Source organism: Melopsittacus undulatus, chromosome 2 (genome assembly GCF_012275295.1).
Source record: "Melopsittacus undulatus isolate bMelUnd1 chromosome 2, bMelUnd1.mat.Z, whole genome shotgun sequence".
Classification (NCBI taxonomy): domain Eukaryota; kingdom Metazoa; phylum Chordata; class Aves; order Psittaciformes; family Psittaculidae; genus Melopsittacus; species Melopsittacus undulatus.
In genome coordinates, this window is record NC_047528.1 from 83,773,962 (window position 1) to 83,796,502 (window position 22,541).

At 36.7% G+C, this 22,541-nt stretch overlaps 1 protein-coding gene across 2 annotated transcripts in view; it reads right to left on the bottom strand.

The window, feature by feature from the left end:
• The window catches only part of DMD (dystrophin), a 1,017,291-nt gene that overhangs the window by 791,355 nt on the left and 203,395 nt on the right, over positions 1 to 22,541 (bottom strand). For both annotated transcript variants that reach the window (XM_034074486.1, XM_034074485.1), the window contains one exon: positions 10,109 to 10,227. In XM_034074486.1, the coding sequence (XP_033930377.1) occupies positions 10,109 to 10,227 (119 nt within the window). The remainder of the gene's footprint in view (positions 1 to 10,108; positions 10,228 to 22,541) is intronic.

The window sequence follows — 22,541 nt, forward strand, 5'->3', positions numbered from 1 at the left end:
TTAGCAACACTGGGGGAATGAATATGCAATTACTATAGATTCCATAGAGCAGCAACACATATGAGCTCTGTACAGTCTTTCAGTTGTCCTCAGATTACAATCTGTAGAATTCCACATATTTCTGGAAGTTTGTTCCTGTCAACAACTACTTCCCCTTACAAGTAAAAATAACTAAATTTAATACATCAGTTTATAAATATGAATCTTGAGATTTGTGTTTCTAAAGGACAATTATTGCCCTGGTGTTTGCAGTTACAGAGGGGGAACCACAGTAATTCAGAATTTACAGAAACTTGATCAGAAGAGTAAACAAAGGCCATGTATGCACCATTACCTCATCCTATTAAATTTTGTTCACTTAAATAGATTTTCTTCTATCCTGGCCTTGTAGGTTGTGCACATACTGGGAAAGAAAGCAGTAAACTAATACCTTTATAGTCATAGAAGATGGAAGTATACCTGTATTTCTAATTTTGGTCCCAGGTGCAACAATGTTGGCTTTAAGTTTCTTGCTCTTAGTAGGAAATTGCCAGCTACAAACAGTCCAGGCACTAGCAGCCATCACACCTTGTTGTGGTTTAAGGCTCAGCCAGCAACTCAAAATCAGGCAGCAGCTCGCTCACTCCCCCCTACCTTCTTCTCCCCCACTTCCAGAGGGATGGGGAGGAGCATCAAAAGAATGCAAAACCCACAGGTTGAGATAAGAACAATCCAGTAACTAAGGTATAACACAAAACCACTACTGCTACCACCAATAATAATAATGATAAGAGAAAGAACAAGGGGAGAGAATATAAAACTAAAAGGGGAAAAGAAATAGAAAACAATAAACGTAAGTGATGCTCAATACAACTGCTCACCACCCACTGACCGATACTCAGCCCAACTCAAGCAGTGAACTGGGCATTCCTGGCAACTCCCCCCAGTCTATATACTGGGCATGACATGCTGTGGCTCAATCCAGGACTCACCTCCAAGACAACTTTGTTTAGGGATAGGGAAGACATGATCATTGCCTCTTTTAGAGGCCAAGGAAATCTTGTATTATCATCTGCACAGTGAAACAGCTCACAAAACAAGAGTCAGGAACAGAACACCAATGGATATTCATTTAGATTTGGATTACATTTGCATTTAAATCTATTTAATACATGAGTGTTGTGGGTTGATCCTGGCTAGCAACCAAGTTCCATCCAGATACGTGTCTATGTTTGCTCCCCACACAAATCGGTGCTGAAAGATGGCCAATTTGCCCAATTCCCCTGTTTTCCTCACTGATACAAGTATTCTCATTTAAGCCACCATTACCTTTAAGTAACTTTGTTACAAGAGACACTGCTGGTTCTAATCTTAATAATGGCTAGGTATAAGAGTAGAAATATGAAATATTTATAACTTGCAAACTGGAAAAAACCCTCTTTTTTTTTTTTTTTTCCACTGGAGTAGCAAAACACTTAGAACTTTTAATCACAATCTGAAAAGAACTATATGTGGCATTCAACTTTGAACACAGTAGTTTATTTCTGGTTCCTTATACAGCGCTTAGAATACTGGATAACTTGACTCAAACTTCTGACCTGCTACCAGGTTTTAGGAGGTGGTTAATCTTTCATTTACATTTCATTATTTGGCTGAAACTGTGCTCTGTTGTATTCAGAGGGTTAGTGAGAATAGTGTGCTCAAAGGAAGTCTAAGTCATTAATGCTTCATCTCTCCATTTTTGCATCCAGAGATTTTAATCAAACAAGTTACAAATTAACATGATTCAGTCCTAGCAAGTAAACATCTTAATCATCTTTGTGTTTGTGACCAAATTAAAAATCCTGTAAACTCAAAGATACCTGTATGAGCTTTTCTCTTAAGTTAGGTAATGTCCTTAGCAGGTTTTCAAAACAGTGTTAACAGACAGTTAACAAGTTGCTTATGGGTTTTCTAATTAGAGCAAATGCAGTTCTAAAAAAAAAAAAAAAAGTTATGAAGATAACCAATAGGGTTCTTGATTAATTTTAAGCAAAAGCTCTGCCCCAGATTTTTTATCGATTATTAACCTCCAAGTGTCATCTCCCATACTCTACAACTTTTTACACAAACCATCTCTATTTTCAGTAAGCTTTTTTTTTTTTAAGAATTGTCTTGATAATTAAACTGCTCATAGGACAATGAAGTAATAATAAATCTATTCATAAATATTTACCATTTCTGCTGTATTTCTGTTTGCTTGAGACTGCAAAGAAAAAGCGGGACTTCCATCTTATCAGTAGGAAAATAAGAAATGTAGTTTGATTTTGGGGGCAAATATTTCAGAGAGTCACAGAATGGTTCAGGTTGGAAGGGTCCTTGAAGATGAAAAAAAGGGTGGTGAGACACTGGAATGAGTTGCTCAGGGAAGTTGTGAATGCTCCATCCCTGGCAGTGTTCAGTGCCAGATTGGACAGAGCCTTGGGTGACATGGTTTAATGTGAGGTGTCCCTGCCCATGGCAGGGGGGTTGGAACTAGATGATCTTGAGGTCCTTTCCAACCCTAACTATTCTATGATTCTATGATCCCTTGGTTCCACTCCCTTGCCACAGGCAGGGACACATTCCACTAGACCAGGCTGCTCAAGGCCACATCCTACCTGTCTTTGAACACTTCCAGGGATGGGGCAGCCATAACTTCAATAGGCACGTCTCAAAGAGAATTGTAAAGTAAAGTATTACAACAGAGATATAGATCAAACTAGCAAGCACTTGAAAAACCTATCTGTATCACAAATTCATTCAGATAAAAGTTTACCTATTGCACTACACAGCCAATAAACTGTATACTTCTGCTGATATTTTTGAAGGTATTTCCATAGCCCTTCTCTTTCTCTGCATTTCAGAGCTGAAATACAAACCAAAGCACTTGATAGTGCATAACATATCCAGCATTTAGAGCTGCAATTTGCACAAGCAGTAAAGCAATAGTTAAAGAACTCTGCTTTTACTGTTGTACTTCAATGCTAATTTGGTTTGGTTGGGGTTTTTTGTTTGTTTTGTGTGGTGTTGGTGGGTTTTTTTCTTTGTTTTTTTTTAACAGGAGACTTCCTAGACTCAAATAAAAACAGCAGGGAGAAGGGGACATGACATGAACAGAAGCTCTTAATTCCTATTTTAAGGGACTTATCTTTTTGTTGTTTTGAGCAGTACTGCTAAGAGCTAGCAATTGGTCACTGACTAGATTGACACAGCACATAATGTCAGAAGTCAGCATCTGAAACAGAATCGTCCACTAATCAAACATTCCAGAGAAACACTAAAAATGCACACCTGAATGCCTCAACAGAATAGGTGATGGTGCTCAGGAAACACAAATTAGATACAGTTGCTTTGATAGTTTATGTGAGTATATATTTAAACTGCATTTTATATACTCACTTTTGAAATAGAAACAAAAGCAACCCAGAAATTAGATATTAAAAAATAAAACTTATTACTTATTATTGTCAACTTTTATGACCCTCAGAAAATGAATTTTTGTTTTGTATTACCTAGCTCATACACAAATACTGACAGATAATTGAATATTCAGACCAAAAAAGTACAAAACCAGTTCTGAAACACAATCTTTTGTTCCAGTTAAAGATATGGCAAACATAAATAACATATCCAGCAATCATGCAACTTGATATCACCTACACTGGTGATAGGACTGAAGACCCCTGCAGATCTGTGTATCTTTTCCCGAATAGCTGTGTAACAGACATCAGACATTATGACAGTTTCCCAATCAAAAATGTACTGCTTGTGCCAAGTTGGTGACATTAGTTTAACACGCAGCTCCAGACCTAAAACCTTTCAAACATTTATGAGTAAACTCCAATAACAACATTCTATAACACTGTAGTAGATCCTGTAGATTTTTATTTTATTTAAACACAAGTATTCCAGCATTTGAGAATCAAAAGACAAAAGAAAACAAGAACACTGCTCTATGATTCTATGATCCTTTTTTTATTTTTTGAGCATTATAAGGGTGGGTTTTTTTCTTTTTCAAATGAAATACTGATTTCCAAGCTTGACCCAGCATTTTCCTTGATTATTTTCAGCAGTACAGTATCAAACAGCTCTTGTGACTTTTCTCCCCTGCCTTTCAAAGCAAATCCTTGACACTGAAACTCTTAGGCAAAACATATCTAAACTTCAGAACATGACAGTAACAAGTATTTTCTCATACTTCCTTGACATGAGCCATATAATGATTCATATCAGCAAGGGTAATAAAATTAACTGGAAACCAGTATTACCATTGTATACAAATTCTGGGTACAGATAGGGTTAACAACTTCATTAACTACAACACTGACAAGGTTTTCCCTTTGCCTCTTCTCTGTGCTACAGGTATGGTAGGACCCATTACTGTTAAGCTACAGAAGTATGCAAAGTCAAGATCAAACAAAAAAGTTATCAAATGGAAAATTCTCTGAGTCTCATTATCACTTAATAAGGGTGCCAAAACCTCATGTCATCAATGCAAATTAAGGAAAAATATGGAAATATTGACTGGGATGGATGAAAAGAGGTTTTTATCAGGCTACATAGTAAAGTATAAGAAACAAATATTATTTCATCTAAAAAGGACAGCAGAAATGCCATTCTATAACTTCATAGTCTCTAGCACAAACAAGCACAACACCCAGAAAAAATGACAGCAGGAACAAGTTCATTAAATCAAGAATCAAATGTTTAGTTTTAGAAGGGAGCACATATAAACTTCATCTCCTGCTGCTGTTGCTACCACACTCACACTTGGTTGTTTTAAGGGGTAAGGGGACACAGCTCAGATGTATTCCCAGATTCAAGTACTGGGAGAGCACTCCCTATGGTTCCTCAAAAGATTTTTGCTCCTATATGGCACGTATATTTTATCCCAAAGTAAAAAGCAAGACTGTATACAGACAATAACATGTAACTACTATGTGTTGCTGACCATAACACGTGTTGTTTGCCTGTCATATTTTTTTTTGGTCAGACTGAAAGCTGTTCATGAAACAGTAGACACACAACAAGGAACACAGTAGCCTTTAATGTATTTTCTGAAGCTTGTATATGAAGACTGGGATCATGTTTCTCCACAACTGCAATCCAGATAAAACGATCACAAAAAATCAGTTACCTACTAAGAGGTGTAACTGCAGGCACTGCTAATTAAACCTTATTAAAAGATACAGCTTAATCTTAACAGCTTGACCAATTGCTTAAACTTTTCTATATATGAGCTGTAATTACTAATGTCTGCATTATTTGGCTCATTTGCTTAAGAGATTTTAGTTGTTTTTTTTTGCTGAAATTAGCCAAAGTGAACCTATACCAACAAATATGGCAAATATCTCTGTCACAATTCATTCCAAATGTTATTCTTATAACAATAGAATGAGTAATATAAGGAGCTGAAAACTAAGTTCATAACTTCTAAAAGAAAATGTTAGTTTGGCTAACATAATTTATGTCTAAAATACTCTGAATTCAAGAGAGCAGTCTGAGATTAACAACTTGAATTATTTACATTGCAAACAGTCAACTAAAATTTTTGAAAAAGTCAGCAATTTAATTTCACATCCAAAATAACTCAATGGTCATCACAAAGGTGTGAAAAAGACAGTCAAATATTTTCCTTAGTTGTACCAAGTCTAATGGTCTTAAAAAAAGGAAAGAAAAAGAAAATACATAAATAACATCAAGAACCCCCCACACTTCTCCTACAGTGTGGTAAAACTTCTACTACACGGTATTAGAAGTTTTCTACATGTTAGCTTTGCTGTTCAAATCTAAAAAAAAAAGAAAAGTAAAAAAAAATCACTGTTAAATTAACTGTGTTTGGCTATGTTAAACGCATGATATTTTGAGTTGAATGAAACATAACTGGAAACTCACAAATATTAATTTTGTACAATGAAAATGAAAACAACTATTTTTTTCTTTTAAAGGATCACAGAGAGCATTATTAAGATTTAAAGCATCTTAGCTGCATCATCATAAATATCTTAAAACAAAAGGTCACTGTGAGTTATGTAGGTATACTTGGGCCTAAAAAGTTCAATTTGCAAACACACGTTCCCTGTTGAATCCTGCCCACTAACGCCTACGTCTTTATTAACTGTCTTCTAAATAACACTTTCTACCATCCATCAATTTCCCAACATACCTTCTTGTTTTTCCCCTTGATATCTTTCATAGAATCTCTTGAACACGCTCAAATAATTTCTCATAGTGAGATACCCAAACTTGCACATTATGCTTGTGGGGGGCTGCACAAGTGGGAGAATTGCCTCCCCTGAGCAGCTTGGCTATGCTTTATTTGATGCATCCCAGGACCTGGTTGGCTCTTTTGGCTGCCAGGTCATGCTGTTGACTCATGTTCAGGTCAACAACAAGCCCACACCCCCTCTTTACATCCCTACCCCACCCTCCCAGCCCCAGGATCACTCTCTGCAGGGCTGCTCTCCAGCCTCTCATCCCCCAGTTCATACATCTAACCAGGATTACCCTGTCTCAGGTGCAGAATCTCCCTGTAAGGCCTCTCCACCCTCAGAAGAGTCCACAGCTTCTCCTAGTTTAATATCATTGGCAAACAATGTACATCCAACTCCTGCATCTAGAATACAGCTGAATCTCCCACTGCTTTTTCATGACAGAAGAGAGGAAGGAAACCTGCCTCTTATGTTTTTCTACACACCTTTTCAACATCAGGGGGAAAAGCTAAACAACAACAAAACAAATGTTCAACAGGTAACATATACTAAAAAAAAAAAAATCAGCTGTGGAATGGGGTCAGTTTTCTCACCTATTCTCCTTGAACAGGAAATGGAAGAGACTGGAATAAATTTCCTATCACATCTTACTCTTGCAGACAAGTTTGCTTTTTCTCTCCCAATGTTATGAACATTCTGATTGCAGACTAGCTTTGCAGAATTTAATCTGTGTTGCATGTGTAGCCTATTTTGGGGATTTATATCAAAACACAGTATCTTCAGATAACACCTGATTAATCACGAGCTGTCCTTAGCTAATTTAGTTAAGGGAAAGCTATAAGCAGAAAGACATACTGCTTGCTATTTTTAAGAGGACATTAGTAAGGTTACATATGAAGTCATCATCAAGTTTCATAGACAAGATGATACAAAGTCAATATATCAAAACAGGAACAAGACAATTTTGTCAAACTACTTTATGACTTGTGTATAAAGTAAGAATTTCTTAAGCTGATGAAAGGACACAGAAGCCACCTTTTACAAGATATACCTAGTGGTTTTGTATGTGGTTTTAAGAGGCATGCATCATCAACACAAATGCAAACAACTAGGGTAGATTTTGTTAAGTTTTCTTGCTTAAAAACTAAGCCAAGTGCCTAATTTAAGATATACTGCTCATGTAAAAAAACATTCCTGGCAGTTAATATAAGTAAGGAAAACTGCAAAAACCATCATCTTTGCATGAATCAAAATACAAAAGCTTTAAGTAACACAATACAGCTTTTAAAGCAAATATTTAAACACAGTCCATATCTTAACCACTTTGGTGACTGAAATGGAGATCAGCTTCTGAAACAAAGTTTTAAAAGCTGCTCATGAGATAGACTTAAAATATCAGTCAAAGGAACAAACTGATTACTTCTCATGGGAGAGACTTGAAATATCAGTAACCTCAGATATGAATATCATTCATATATAACATAGAAAACAAACTTTTGGCTGAATAAAAATATTTACTTTTCAAAATGTAATTGCTAAGATGGACTCCCTACTCATCTGTTTCATGATGTATCAAACATCAGTAACTTCCAAACACAAACAAAAACCCCTAAACCTTTTCTTTTTTGACTGCTGTGTATGGTTGCAGAAGAATAGGGCTTTACTGAATAGTTCTTTTCATTTCTACATAATATATTCCTAATATTGAGACATCAAACATTTAATTAACAAACCCAGATTTTAAAGTGTTCACAAATTACATGCTGTTTTGATAAATATTAAGTTCCATTAATGTTTCACCACTGAATGCATATTCCCTTTTTCTTCTAATGTAGTAGCCCTTTGCAGTTTATATTAAGTTAAAGGCCAGAGAATAGAGCGTTTTTACACAATATGCCATTAAGAGTTATTTGAGTATCTAATTAGGAGAGGTGATGAATATACAATGTAAAATTACACAAGTATTATGCTGGTTCCTCACATACATATATACCAGTAATTATATTTTTAAGTCTAGAAAAATATTTATTATCATGAATAAAATTATTACAGTTTCATAAATTCATATGGTTTCAAATATGTACAGAATTTACTTTTCCTCTGGAAAAGTTTGCAGTTTTTCATTTGTAGAGGGGAGGAAAAAAACTAGGTGGCAAACACCAAGATTTACGACATTGAACAGCAAATAATTACAGCAGACTTTTGGAAAACTGCCAGTGTTTAAGAGTTTTTCAGTTGCTGGCTAAACAACTGCAAGCATCTTTGCCAAAACCAGAATCAAATGCCTAATCAAAAGTGACTTTTGCATACAGAAAACAATTTATGCACTAATCTATTTTAAGAAGTTAAACCAGTTATAGCAAGGACTATGACTATATCTGTTCAGTTGTGCTACCTAGTTTGTCAATTCCAGTCCAATTCAGAGTTTACAAGCTGAATCTCATGCTTTAGCATATGTGAAGCCTGTTCCTCCCCTTCAGTGATTCACACAAATTCTGTCCTGGAGATGAAACAGTGTACTAGCTAACAATGCTGTACTGGTTTTACTGTGCAGTTCTTCCACAAGTTCCATTGCAGATACCCCATATATTGCTGGTACACAGGAACGATTTGCACATGACACAGATACTCAGGAGACACAGACATTTCACCTATGAGGTCATCATCAACTGTCAAATCTTACTTGTTGCTCCAAGTTTGAGCACCACTCAAGATACTTCTCTTTTAATTCTGCACAGAGCAAAATATAGCCTTGATTTAAACCATATCCTCTAACAGATTTTCATTGTACAAAGCAGTAAGTTTTAACAGAGCAGAGAGGCTTATGATGTTTGACTACAGCATAAACAGACATAATTTTATATATATCTCTAAAGGAAACATATGGGATACAGGGTTATTAGTTCAGTCTTGAGACATGCCCTACTATATTTAAAGGTTAAGACACCCAATGTTATGTTTTGGATTCATTTTTGCATTTTGTTAAATGCTGGTTCATCCCATCAGAAACTCATCATGAGATGAGCCACTGAGAAAAGCATAATCATATAGAAAACTGCATTTATTAGTGTCTTAATAGGAAATTTAAAGAAAACATAGCACATGGAACATAGTGTGGAAGCAGACAGTGTGTGTGTATGTATATATATATATACACACACAAATGCATACATAGAAAGGAAACAAATCAGCTCTTCAACATCGCCCTATAATAAAGAATGCTTTAAGAATGTTCTCTGAGGAAAAATTACTTAGGCTCTCAGCAATGCAGAAAGTATGGTAGAGAATATACACAAATTGACAAGATTAAAAAAATCATTGAAAAACATGGAACCTTTTTAAACACAAAGGAACCTTTTTAAACATGACTGCATAAGGAAGTATAAAAAAGACTTAAGGTAAAATAGGCAGGTCTTTAAGATGTAAGACTAAATGACAGTGGTTTGAGTTATGTCATCCTGATAAAATTTCAATATACGGAAGATGTATAAATAATTTTAAAGATATAAGTTTCTAAGGTTTGAATACACATTTTGGATACATATTAAATGCAATTTGATCTTGTGATCTTTCCAGAAGATATAAAAGCTGCAGATGCTCTAAATCTTTGAAACAGAAGTCAGTTACTTACTGAGATACCTTTAATTAAGTGCATGCACACTAAAACTCCCAAAGCTGGAAAAAAAATGCTTTACATACAGACAGTTCTTAAGCTATTTCAACAGAGTATAAGGGCAACATTAAAACATAAATACTTTGCTTCAGTTTGTCATTTAGCTTGCCAAATCTAAATTCTTGGGGAAAAAAAAAAAAAAAGAAAGAAGTCAAATTATTTACAATCAAATGCATGGAAAAATTGATTTTCCACTTAGAGAAAGAATGTAATTTCTACCAACCTTCAGGATCAAGGAGTTTCTCTATGCCCAAGTGTTTCCTGGCTATGCTGAATGCATGGTCTAATCGTTGCACAGGTGACTGCTGAGAAGCAACAGTGTTCCAATCAAACAGGTCTGGTCTAAAGCAAAAATAAGAGGAACAGTAAGTTTCTTCTTTTTTTAGCACTAGATTTAATTACATATATTAATGGCTATCCATCAGCACCAGCTACAAATTTTTAATTTAATTAATGAAAGAACTTGTTCAATCAGGAAATAACTAATCTTGGCTTCTAATGGGGTTGCACCCTATATTCATCCATGTTCATCACCATCTCATTAACCACATTTCTTATTCTCACCCAAGTCCCAACAGCCCATAACCCTCAAACGACCTATTTTCACCCATAACACTGCTCCTGTTACTGCACAAAATATCCACCATGGACTTGCTCCCCTGCTCCAGGCCCAAAGAGTACCTTCTTGAGAAGGAACATCACAGGCCAAGCAGAACAGATATCTGCTGAGATAATTTTGCAGCTTTCCTCCTCTCTCCAGCCACCACGTCTTCATCTCACTATTTCTAAGAATGTAATTGCTTCTAAGATTACCAGCTTGCTGTTATATCAAATTACAATTGATTCAAAATTCATAGATGTAGAATCATTTAGGTTGGAAAAGACATTCAAAATCACCAAAACTAACCTAGCACTTCCAAATCCACTACTAAACCATATCTCTAAATGCTACATTTACATGTCTTTGAAATACCTCCAAGGATGGTGAATCCACCACTTCACTGGGCAGCCTTTTCCAATGCTTGACAACCCTTTTGGTAAAGAAATCTTTCCTAATATCCAAACTAAATCTCCCTGGCACAACTTGAAGCCATTTCCTTTAATGCAATCGCTTGTTACCTGAGAGGAAACCAACACCCACCTCACTACAACCTGTTTCCAGGTTGTTCTAGAAAATTATGAGGTCCCCTGAGCCTCCTTTTCTCCATACTAAACAACCTCAGTTCCCTCAGCCATTCTTCATAGGACTTGTGCTCCAGATCCTTCACCAGCTTAATTGCCCTTCTTTGGACATGGCCCAGCACCTCAATGCCTTTTTTGTCCTGAGAGGCCCAAAACTAAACACAGTATTGAAGGTACAGCCTCATCAGTGCTGAGTACAGGGAAACAACTGCTTCCCTAGTCCTGTTGGCCACAAGATTTCTGATACAAGCCTGGATTCTATTGACCTTCTTGGCCACCTGGGCACAAGCTGGCTCATTTTCAGCTGGCTGCTGACCAGCACTCACAGCTCCTTTTCTGCTATACATGTTTCCAGACACTCTTTCCCCAAGTCTGTAGCGTTACATGGGGCTCTCGTGATCATAAGATAGGGTCACAGTCTTTGCAGTACCTGGCATGTATACTTGTTGAACCTCATACAAGTGCTTCAGTCCATTGATCTAAGCTGTCCAAGCCATAAGCAGTCAGTTTCTCCACAGCTATGGTGTGGGAAACAGTGTTAAAGGCCCTTGCACTCCTGATCCCTTAACCAGTAGTGCCAGTGGTGATTATGACCTGGGAATGTATGCAGCATAGCTGCACATGCCACTTTTCTTACCAAAATGTTTGGAATATACACATTTTTCAGATGACATAAAACTGTAGTGCAACCATAGGTTTTAGTTTGTAGGTGCAAAAGTGCGAGAGCACAATTTAAATGTTCTTGCAGGGGAAGACAGAACAACCAAATCTCAATTACAGGTCAGATACACAATCTTGAGCCCTTGCATTATGAGTTGCACTATTTGCAACATAAATCATGTTAATACACCGTGATTTCTGTCATTTCATCTGAGAGTTATCCAGTAGGAGTTCAGAATTTATCAGGCACTGTGGAAAAAGGTTTAATCAGATATTCGGTAATTAATGTGTATATAACACAAAGAAAAACTGTTTGTGACTGATAAAGTGTTTTAAATAAGAAAACACTGAAACATAATTTTGTCCATAGATAAATCAAGTATGTTATTTACACAAATTAAAATGTGCAACTAGTTATGACAGATTTACTTACATTTTTATTAATTTCAAAAGTAATTTTAAACATTCTCCCATAGTTATAATAGATGGCAAAAATGTTCACTGCATCATATTGTAATAACATCCAAAGATCGAAGGAAAAATGACATTTATGTAGTAGCAATTTCCCAGTTATGCACCTTTGCTGTCCAGTCTTTTTCTGAGAGAGGAGTGATTTACATATTAACAATTAAGGTGTTCTTGTCTTATTTAAGTTGTTTGTCTTAATTAAGTTGGTACTTAAACATTAATTAAAAATAGAGTTTTCTCCTTCCCACATGCAGAACAACTTCAAAATACCAAATTCAGTTGGGAGCAGGTGGGAAAGACAGAGGAATTTAGGTGTTAATCTGTTTCTAGTCATTATGCACTATGTCTGTGATCTCATGGATGAGTTTTTATACTAAAATATCAACAGTTTCAAAATCCAGATTATGTCTGCACATTATTTTTCATCTTTCTTGTACTGGATATGACTGTGACAGAGCTAATGTTCTTCATAGTGGCCCATATGATGCTGTGCCTTGGGATTTGTGGTTAAAACTGTGTTAACAATAAACCAATTGTTTGGCTTTTGCTGAACCATGCTTACACCCCCCTCTCCCTTCCCCGTGCAACAGGGCTAGCAGTGGGAAATAGCTAGAAAAAGTGATCTAAACTGGTCAAAGGGATACACTATGTAACTATATATGGACTGTATATAACTTGCTCAGCAATAAATACTGGGGTAAAGGAAGAGGGGAGAGGGATGTTTTGTCTTCTAAGGTTACTGCTGCTTGAAGACTATCTGGGCATCAGCCTGCTTGTGGGAGATGCTGAGTTACTGCAAAGGCATTACTTATTTTTGTATTAATCTTTCCTTCATTTATTAAATTGTCTCTATTTTGACTTAGGAGTTTTCTTGCTTTTGCTTTTCCCATTTTCTTCCCTGTCCCAGGGGAACAGGGAGTGAAGTTCAGCTACTGACTGCGGTCAACCCACCACACTCACACACCTTACTAGACAGGCATAAAGATATTCTCAAATTCTTAATTCTCTCCAAATTTAACACTTTTTGTCTGGCATAGGCATAGGATGCATGAGCTCATACATCAACTTCAGCAGAAAGACCACTTAGTAACCAAAAATCTATCTATTATAACTTTCTTTAAATGCCCTGCAAGGATGTGTTTCACAAATACTACAGAGACTAGGATATATAAAGATTATTCAGTGACAAAAGCTTTTAAGACAAGGAAAGAAAGAGATTGCATCCAAAGGACTACCTCCCCTCAAAATAACGTTTTTGCAGGGATTTGGTTAGAAGTTCTAATCACACTTGTGCTGCTCAGAGGGGCATGTTATCTTCACATGATCATGGCTTGTTTGGTGATATAAAATTTAATATACAGGAACATGCCTTCTTCTAACCAGTCAGGACTCCACTGGGCAAGAACAATAACATTTAGAATTTTCATTAAAGAATGACACAATATTGTCTTACTTCTCTTTAAAAAAACTCTGTCATCATTAATAACATTTTAAGTGTTCATTTTATCCAACATATATATATATATATTTTTTCTAGTTAATGTTTTCAGATAGGCCAAAACTATTATCATCACATCTGCTGTGATCTCTGTGCCTATTGCACATACATGTGCTTGTGTAGAGCATACAGAGCATCTCTCTTCTTACACTTATTACAGATGGCAAAAATTTGAGCCCTTTTGTCCTGGGTTCAGCAGCAGCAGTCATTTTTATTCCTTCTTAGTAGCTGGTGCAGTGCTGTGGTTTTGACTTTCAGCCTGGGAACAGCGCTGATAACACCGACATTTTTAGTTGGTGCTCAGTAATGTTTACTCTGATTGAGAACTTTCTGAGTCTCATTATCTGCCACAGAGGAGGGGAAGCCAGGAGGAAGCAGAGACAGGACACCTGACCAAAACCAACCAAAGAGCTATTCAATACCACAGCATGTCATGCCCACTATATAAACTAGGGACAGTCACCTGGAAGGGTTAGATCACTGCTCGGTCAGTCTGGGTATCAGTTGGAGGGTAGTGAGTGGTTGTATTCTCTTCCCTTGTTATTTCCCTTATCATTATTATTATTGGTGGTAGCAGTAGTGGTTTGTGTTATCCCTCTGGGAGGGAGATGGGGAAGGGGAGGGAAGCGGGAGGAGTGAGCTAGCAGCTGCATTGTTTTGAGTTACCAGCTGGGCTTAAACCACATTTAAGACACAGCTAAACAAAAAGTAGTAACCTTTAGTAAGTCATTGACAGGTTTTTAATGAATTTTGTTACAATTGTACATAGCTCAGATTCTAAGCCAAGTTTAAATTATATAGAGATCTACTGCAACTCAGCTCTGACAAACACCAACTTAATTAAAAAAGACATAAAAATTCAAATTCCAGCAATTTAATTCTCCAGATTTTCCATTTGAAAAAGTACTTAGCTATACACATTTCAGTAGCACTATCACTAAAGTGTCATAATATCAGATTGAAGCTTCAGCTTCTCAATGCAGTGCATCTGGATATTTTGCTGGGTATATTTATGCGGCAATACTGCCAAGTATTATTTCAGGACATATTACAGTGTAGAAGACTGAGTTGTACTAAATGGGAAATAACATTAAAAAAAACATTAAACAACATCAAAACATAATTTCAAATAACAACTATTATTAGCTTTCTAAGGGAAATTTTAAAAGCAGGGTTGAACAAGTATGAAATAGAGAAAAGAAAAAATAGAACACCAATTCTCCTGCTTCGTTTGCTCTTTCCACACTGTTCAAATTGTACAAAGAGAGAGGAAATCTGTTCTCACATCTGTATCTTGGTTCACCTTTGACAGGGAGTAAAGGTGACGGGGTACAACTAGCAGTCTTCACTCATCTCCCTGAATATATACAAGCATATATATGTTCTAAGAAGTTAGAATTAACTAGAATGTGTTGATCTCCATCGAGCCACACACTGATAAGTTGAAACAGCACTGACCTTGTATTAGTTCATGATTATGTGTTAGTTCACAAGATCAAGGAGAGCCCAAACTGAAAGGAATAAACGCTTCAGTGAAGAATTTTTTTTAAGTAAAATAAAAATTTATATCAAGCACAAGGCAATTTTGGTACCTGCAGTTTTTTCTTATAACTAGCAGAAAGAGAAAAGAGAAAAAAAAGAAAAAAAAAAAAAGAAGTGGTGTGTGTATGAGCAAACCTGAATATTTCAAAATATATTAGCAAGGAAAATAGTTGCACAGAGTCTAAAAGGGACTTCTTTTTTTACCTTCCAATTACATAATTCACAGTGGCAACAGATCAGCCAGGGTAAGAGAACTGAATCTGGAGTATATAAAGGCTAAACAAATCCAGACATATCTCTATGCATAAATGATAGTAATCGACAAGACAAAACACAGTTACCCAAAAAAATTAGAGTTTACCATCCAATTTAAAGGAAGCAACAAATCTCAGAGATGGCAGACAACAGTGATCAGTAACTCCATTCCACTGCATATTCTGTTCCTAGCCACAGCCCCTATCAACGATAGTTTCAAGACACATCTTCAAAGTGTAGTCTGATTTTTCCTCAGAGCCCACCTGCTAAATCTTTGCAAAAAATGGAAAATTAATTTTCACTAGTGCTGATATAGATATTATGACCAAATAACCCCCACAAGAGTTTGTAAGCAGTGAATTTCTGGGTGTTGGTTTCTTTACTTACTAAAGACCATGTTTATTCATTCAAATTAGTTTTTTGCCATATGAACCTGAAGTTAATTCACATAAGATGCATATGGCAGTGAAACCTGAAGAGCTAATGAATTTTGCAAAGGTGCACATTCAAGAAAATTAAGAGAAATAAAGCATACACTCCAAAGGGAGAATTCTGAAGGAAGGAGGTGAAACATTTTGAAGATATTTTAACATCATGGGAAGTATTGCTTTAATTTCTTCAGAATTTCTGAAGTGACTGATTTCTAAAGTATCACAAACCTTTAAACCAGCAACCTTTATATAATATATAACTACATAATTAGTGTATGTAAAAAGGAGCCACATTTAGATCATAAATGTCACCAATTGCATTTCAATAGACAAGTTGTAGGTTTGTTATTGTTATTCTAGTTTTATTTGTACAAGAAAATCTTGTGTATCTTCAGTTCTTTCACTATTAAAACAACAGTCAGTAACTAACACATAACCTACTGACTTGTTACAATAAAAGTATTTTTGTAACTCATCATACCATTGCTTTTACTTCTATTTTTCCTTTAGCTTACTGAAGACAAACTTCTCCTTCTATCCAGGATTTCTTCTTGATGCCATTTTCCTTCTCCCCTCACCTTGCCAACTTGAAGCAGACACAGCTACAGTAAACTGCTCATTTCTAAGGTAGTCACCTGGCCTAAGTTCAAGCATTTCAAAGAAGCAAGGAGGAAGCTAAGGAATGCCACCTGTTCCCACTCTGTTCCCACTTCAAAATCCTGATTAAAGTGCTGGGGAAAAAGAACAAAGGCCTCAACAAAGTTAAAGAAAAGAGGGAAAGCTCTCTCTGATACCCAGCTGGAGAAAAAAGATTGCAAGGAGTAAACAGGGAAAGCACTCTGTGATCTGTAGCCTGAAGTAGGGAGTTTCAACTATAGCAGGACTGCCCTCTCTTCCCTAGCAAAATATTTTAGTTTCCTTATATTCCTAGGATGATGGTGTCACGCCACATCTGCTGCCTTGTTTACTCAGCCCTACGCAAAATATACATTCAAGGAAACATATAAGCAAGTTTATCTTCTGAAAATTCACACTATGGGCTCACAGATGTGCCCTTGTAGGTTTGCCAAGTAACCTGTGTTCCACTGTTCCTCACATTCAGTATTAAAAGCAGTTGCTAAAGAGCCTAAATATGAAGATGGTGATTATATACAAATGAGAGTATCTACTCAAAGTTATCAGTTTTGTATAATGACAGAGAAAGGGCATCAGAAATATCTGATCAGAACAAAACAGCTGGAAACAAGGAAATGTGGGTTAAAAGACAAAAAACATAAAGCTTCCCACTGAGAGTAAGGTTCTCACAGAGTGTATGTCTATGTAGTTAGTCCTTCAAGCTAATCTCTGACTTTCTTTTAATCCTTTCAAGGAGCTGCTGGAAATATTCATCCAGATACAAATCCTACATTACTCTCTGAATCTCTAAAAAAACCCCAAACCAATCAAACCAAACCAAACAAAAAAGCCACCTACCCATCACTGGAAACATTATATAAGATAAATGAAAACATCACCGTTTAAAGGACAGGGATTGTTTTGATTTTGCTTTATTATTTAGGGCATGTAGTTATTTAATTATTACCAACCATCAAAGTAAAAGGCAACATATTAGATCTTTCTGGTGATTCATATAAAGCCAGTATCCCTCTCTTAACAGCATTAAAGGCTTCCACATCTCAGGAGTTTAAGGAATTTCAGGGTTGGAGTCATTGTGCTTGTCCACAAATATTGTAGGAATTCAACAAGACTGCCTTTTCTGTGTCATTCTTGAGCTTTTTACACCTGAACCATGAATGAAGAAGATTTAGTACTATCTAGAAGATTTTTGGAGAGCAAATACCTAAAATATAACAGTGCTATAAAGAGAAAAAAGGCCAAGGTATAACAACTTTCCAACGCGTTTATTCCTTGACAATTAGGACCTCTGCTGTGACAAAGAGGAATATAATGACATCTTCTATAATGCAGTGCCCATCACAATCACTCAGCCTGGATATTTTATGCTGAAACAGGTAAATACTGTTTAGAAATCAAACTGAATGATACAATTAGAAAACCACATTAATATGAAGTAAGAGAGGCTAAGGGTTTATTTGGTTGGTTTTCTTTTTCCTTTTTCAAGTTTTTGATGGACAAATGAAATATATTGTTCGTAGCAGCTCCAGAGCATGTTAACATCAACACTAAGATGTATAATATTAACTAGATCTATTAGTTAGAGAAGATTAAGTTACAATCTTAATCTGTAAATTACAACTGAAAAATTTGAGCATTCAGCCGATATTCCAGTTGAGGCTATACAGAAATTAGAGTGTGGTGTATATTTTGAAGCAGTTATATATAGATATATATATAAAAAAATCTTAAATTATTTTTGAAAGAAAAATCTAATTGCAAAAATACTAATATGATTTAGATAAGTACCAACTACAGCATGTAGGAACTGATTTTAATAGCTTATTACTTTATTCCAAAATACCATGCTTAGCATTATACCATAGAAGCATTATGAATCACTGGTTTTAAAAGTAAATTAAATAGAACTGAGTTTAGAAAAGAAAATGGAATATTTGTGTATTGTGAGAGACTGAATCTTTTAGATGCCAAAAAAAATATTTTAATGCCACCAGGAAATCTTCTCTAACGTTTTTTTTTTTATTTATTTTGGGGAGAGGACTGATAGCAGACAAGCTAGGAATAGTGATAAAAATGGCAAAAAAATACACACACCAGGCTCGAGGTCCTGATATGTGTTCATTATCATAACTGATTTTCATACTATTACTAGCCATTTTTTCTGAGTAATTCTGCTTCCATTCCTGAGAATATCTAAAGGTGACAAGTACCGTGGAAACAAATTACAGCCTAAGGGTCAATGCAGAAGGCTTATGGTTTCTGAAATACACTTCAAGGAAAGGTTAAACTCAAACTTTGGAGTCAAAAAAAGAAGCTACTATTTGCAGTAAATACCATTTTTGACAATTAAATCATGCGAGTCTTAAGTTTCAGGAATGAGGAACATAAGTTTTAAATCTGCAAAATGAATTTTTTTACCAATGGATTTTATACAGGTACTAGAGTATTTTCTGAGTAATCATAGAATCATAGAACAGTTAGGATTGGAAAGGACCTCAAGATCATCTAGTTCCAACCCCCCTGCCATGGGCAGGGACACCTCACATTAAACCATGTCACCCAAGGCTTCATCCAACCTGGCCTTGAACACTGCCAGGGATGAAGCATTCACAACCTCCCTGAGCAACCCATTCTAGTACCTCATGACCCTAACAGTAAAGAATTTCTTCCTTATATCCAATCTAAACCTCTGCTGTTTAAGTTTCAATCCGTTACCCCTTATCCTATCACTACAGTCCCTGTAGGCCCCCTTCAGATACTAGAAGGCTGCTATGAGGTCTCCACGCAGCCTTCTCTTCTCCAGGCTGAACAGCCTCAACTTCCTCAGCCTATCTTCATATGGGAGGTGCTCCAGTCCCCTGATCATCCTCGTGGCCCTCCTCTGGACTTGTTCCAACAGTTCCATGTCCTTTTTATGTTGAGGACACCAGAACTGCACACAATACTCCAAGTGAGGTCTCATGAGAGCAGAGGGGCAGGATCACCTCCTTTGTCCTGTTGGTCATGCTCCTTTTGATGCAGCCCAGGATACGGTTGGCTTTCTGGGCTGTGAGTGCACACTGCTGGTTCATGTTCATTTTCTCATTGACCAACACCCCCAAGTCCTTCTCCAAAGGGCTGCTCTGAATCTCTTCTCTGCTCAACCTGTAGCTGTGCCTGGGATTGCTCCGACACACGTGTAGGACCTTGCACTTGGCATGGTTAAACTTCATGAGGTTGGCATCAGCCCACCTCACAAGTGTGTCAAGGTCCCTCTGAATGGCATTCCTTCCCTCTAGCGTATCAACAGAACCACACAGCTTGGTGTCATCGGCAAACTTGCTGAGGGCACACTCAATTCCATTGTCCATGTCAGCGACAAAGATATTAAACAAGACCGGTCCCAACACTGATCCCTGAGGGACACCACTCGTTACTGATCTCAAGCCAGACATTGAACTGTTGACCACAACTCTTTGAGTGCAACCATCCAGCCAGTTCTTTATCCACAGAGTGGCCACAGCTGTTCTGACAATTAGAGCAACAAGTCCTTTTTTTTCTTCAAGAGCCCATTTAAACACAAAATATTGCTGAGAACAAAGAGATGTATTGTAGAAAAGGAATGAAGGAGGAAAAAAGAAAATGGAAAAATTGAATCACAGAAATACAGAGGAATAAACTCAGAGGAAGACTGGAAAAAAGAGATAACATCTAGACCAAACTATGGTGAACAAAGAACTGGAAGAGAAAGAAGTAGAACAGGAAAACTGGGGAAAGAGGAAATCAATCAGGGAAAACAGAGGAGCTAAATTCAAAAGTGTTTGTCTTCAGAGGGCTTGTCATTCTATGTACGTAAACCACAAAAAGTTAATAAAGCATAGGTTGAATGTGACACCATGTTTCCCTAAGATTTTATGTAAACTGGTGTTGATCAGCTGTCTTCTATAGGCATGAAGCCTAGACACTGACACCCAACAAATACATACCTGTATTTTAGGGTGACTAAATTAGATGTCAGTGTTTCTTAGATAAAATATTTTGTACTTATAGGATAGAGTTAGGTACTCCTGAACACTTTGTGTTTTAGTGTACCTATTTTATTGATTGCATCTTGGATCTTGAAGGGCAATTCAGTACTTCTGCAAACTAACCAAGCAGTGCAATGTCACCAAAAATCAATACGGAGGACACACTAAGCACATGTTAAAAATTACTGACTCAGGGCTTCAGAGAGTATTAGGTCTTCCTCTGAGACTTCTACAGAAGAACTTAGTGATTAAAGTTGCGAAGATGACAACTGGTATGTCTTGGAGACTTGTCTCAGGGAATCTGAATGCACACTTGCTGTTTCCCAGATGAGTGCACTAACTACTATGCAGGAGATAAGACTCTGTGGAATAACTTTTTTTCACTTCTATTGAAGTGATATCCACTGAGCAGAAAACTATTTATGGCAGTAAGATTTATGGCAGCAGACAGAAAAAGAGTTAAGAAGACACAAGAAGAACTTAAATTTTGCAGCCCTGCTTTAGGAAACCTAAATAAAGTGCATAAATTTTAGTGTGCATGTAAATGAATGGTCACAACTGGTGAACTTTACACTGAACTGAACACAGCAGTGCATAAAGTATGACATACAGACACTTAGGTATTTGTCTAGATCATCCCAATGTGGCTCAGGCAGCCAACTGCCTTCCTCAGCTAGGAACTGCTCCTGAATAAGAGCCTCCCTTCAGACTTCCTGAGCTCTTCTTGCAGATAGGGACAAAAAGGAATTTCCCATTACTGATTTCAAACACATGATACCACATGGCCCTGTACACTATGTCATCTGAATATCTGAGTATCAGATACCCTGATCAGGAAACAGGCAGTCTGATATTATGTTTGGCTGAAAAGATGTGCCACCACTTTAGCCTTCTGCTTCACTGATTTGCTGAAAATAAAATCAAGGTAGTTACAGTGCTATAAAATACTGCTGGTTTTAGTGTTTGAGTCTACAGTAATAATTAATCAATATAATTTCAGCATAGTTGGTTTTCAGAATTTTGAGGCACTCCTCACTCCACCCCACCAGCAAGTGGACTGGGAGTGCACAAGGAGTTGAGAGAGAAAATAGCTTGGATAGTTGACCACAACTGACCAAGGGATATCCCAGACCATATGGCGTCATGCTCAGCTTATAAAGCTAGGACAGAAAAAGGAAGGGAGGGGGGGCACATTCAAAATGATGGTATTTGTTTCCCCCAAGTAACTGTTACCCATGATGAAGCCTTGCTTTCCCAGAGATGGCTGAACACCTGCCTGACCATGAAAATGGTGGATGAATGCTTTGCTTGCATGCGTGACTTTTGCTTTACTTATTATACTGTCTGTATCTCAATCCATGAGTTTTCTTACTTTCACTCTTCTGATTCTCTCCTCCATCATGCCAGGGTGGAGTGAACATTCAGCTGCATGGCACTTAGCTGCTGGCTAGGGTTAAACCATGACAGTTAAAAACATCATTTTCCGACTTAATAAGTCTGTGTATAGACAGTGTTTTAGGAAATTGAAAAGGTATTCATGCCCACAGAAATTAAGTGCATGCTCCTACACTGTAACAGAGGTTGTGCAAATCTAAGTGATGCAGACAGAAGAGCATACCACATAATGCTGCTTTTTTATTATTTTTTTAAATCATCTACAAGTATGGAATAATATCTTTAGAAAGAAAGAGATTAATTCATTTCTACGGGATAATTATGTTCTTATATTCAGGTCAATCAGAATGATACCACTTATAAGAGATCAAATTAAAATGAGAAATTATCATCAAAAGGAAATAACAAAAAAAGTAACTTTAGTTAAAAATAAAAAGTAACTTTCCCACTATAGTGGGAAAAAACCCATCAAACCACATTTTAATGAATGAATAACAAATTAAGTAGTTATCAAAACCTAGTGACATAGTCACTATATTTTAATTCTTTTCTTGTTTAGCTCCCAAAATGCATTTCTCCTAA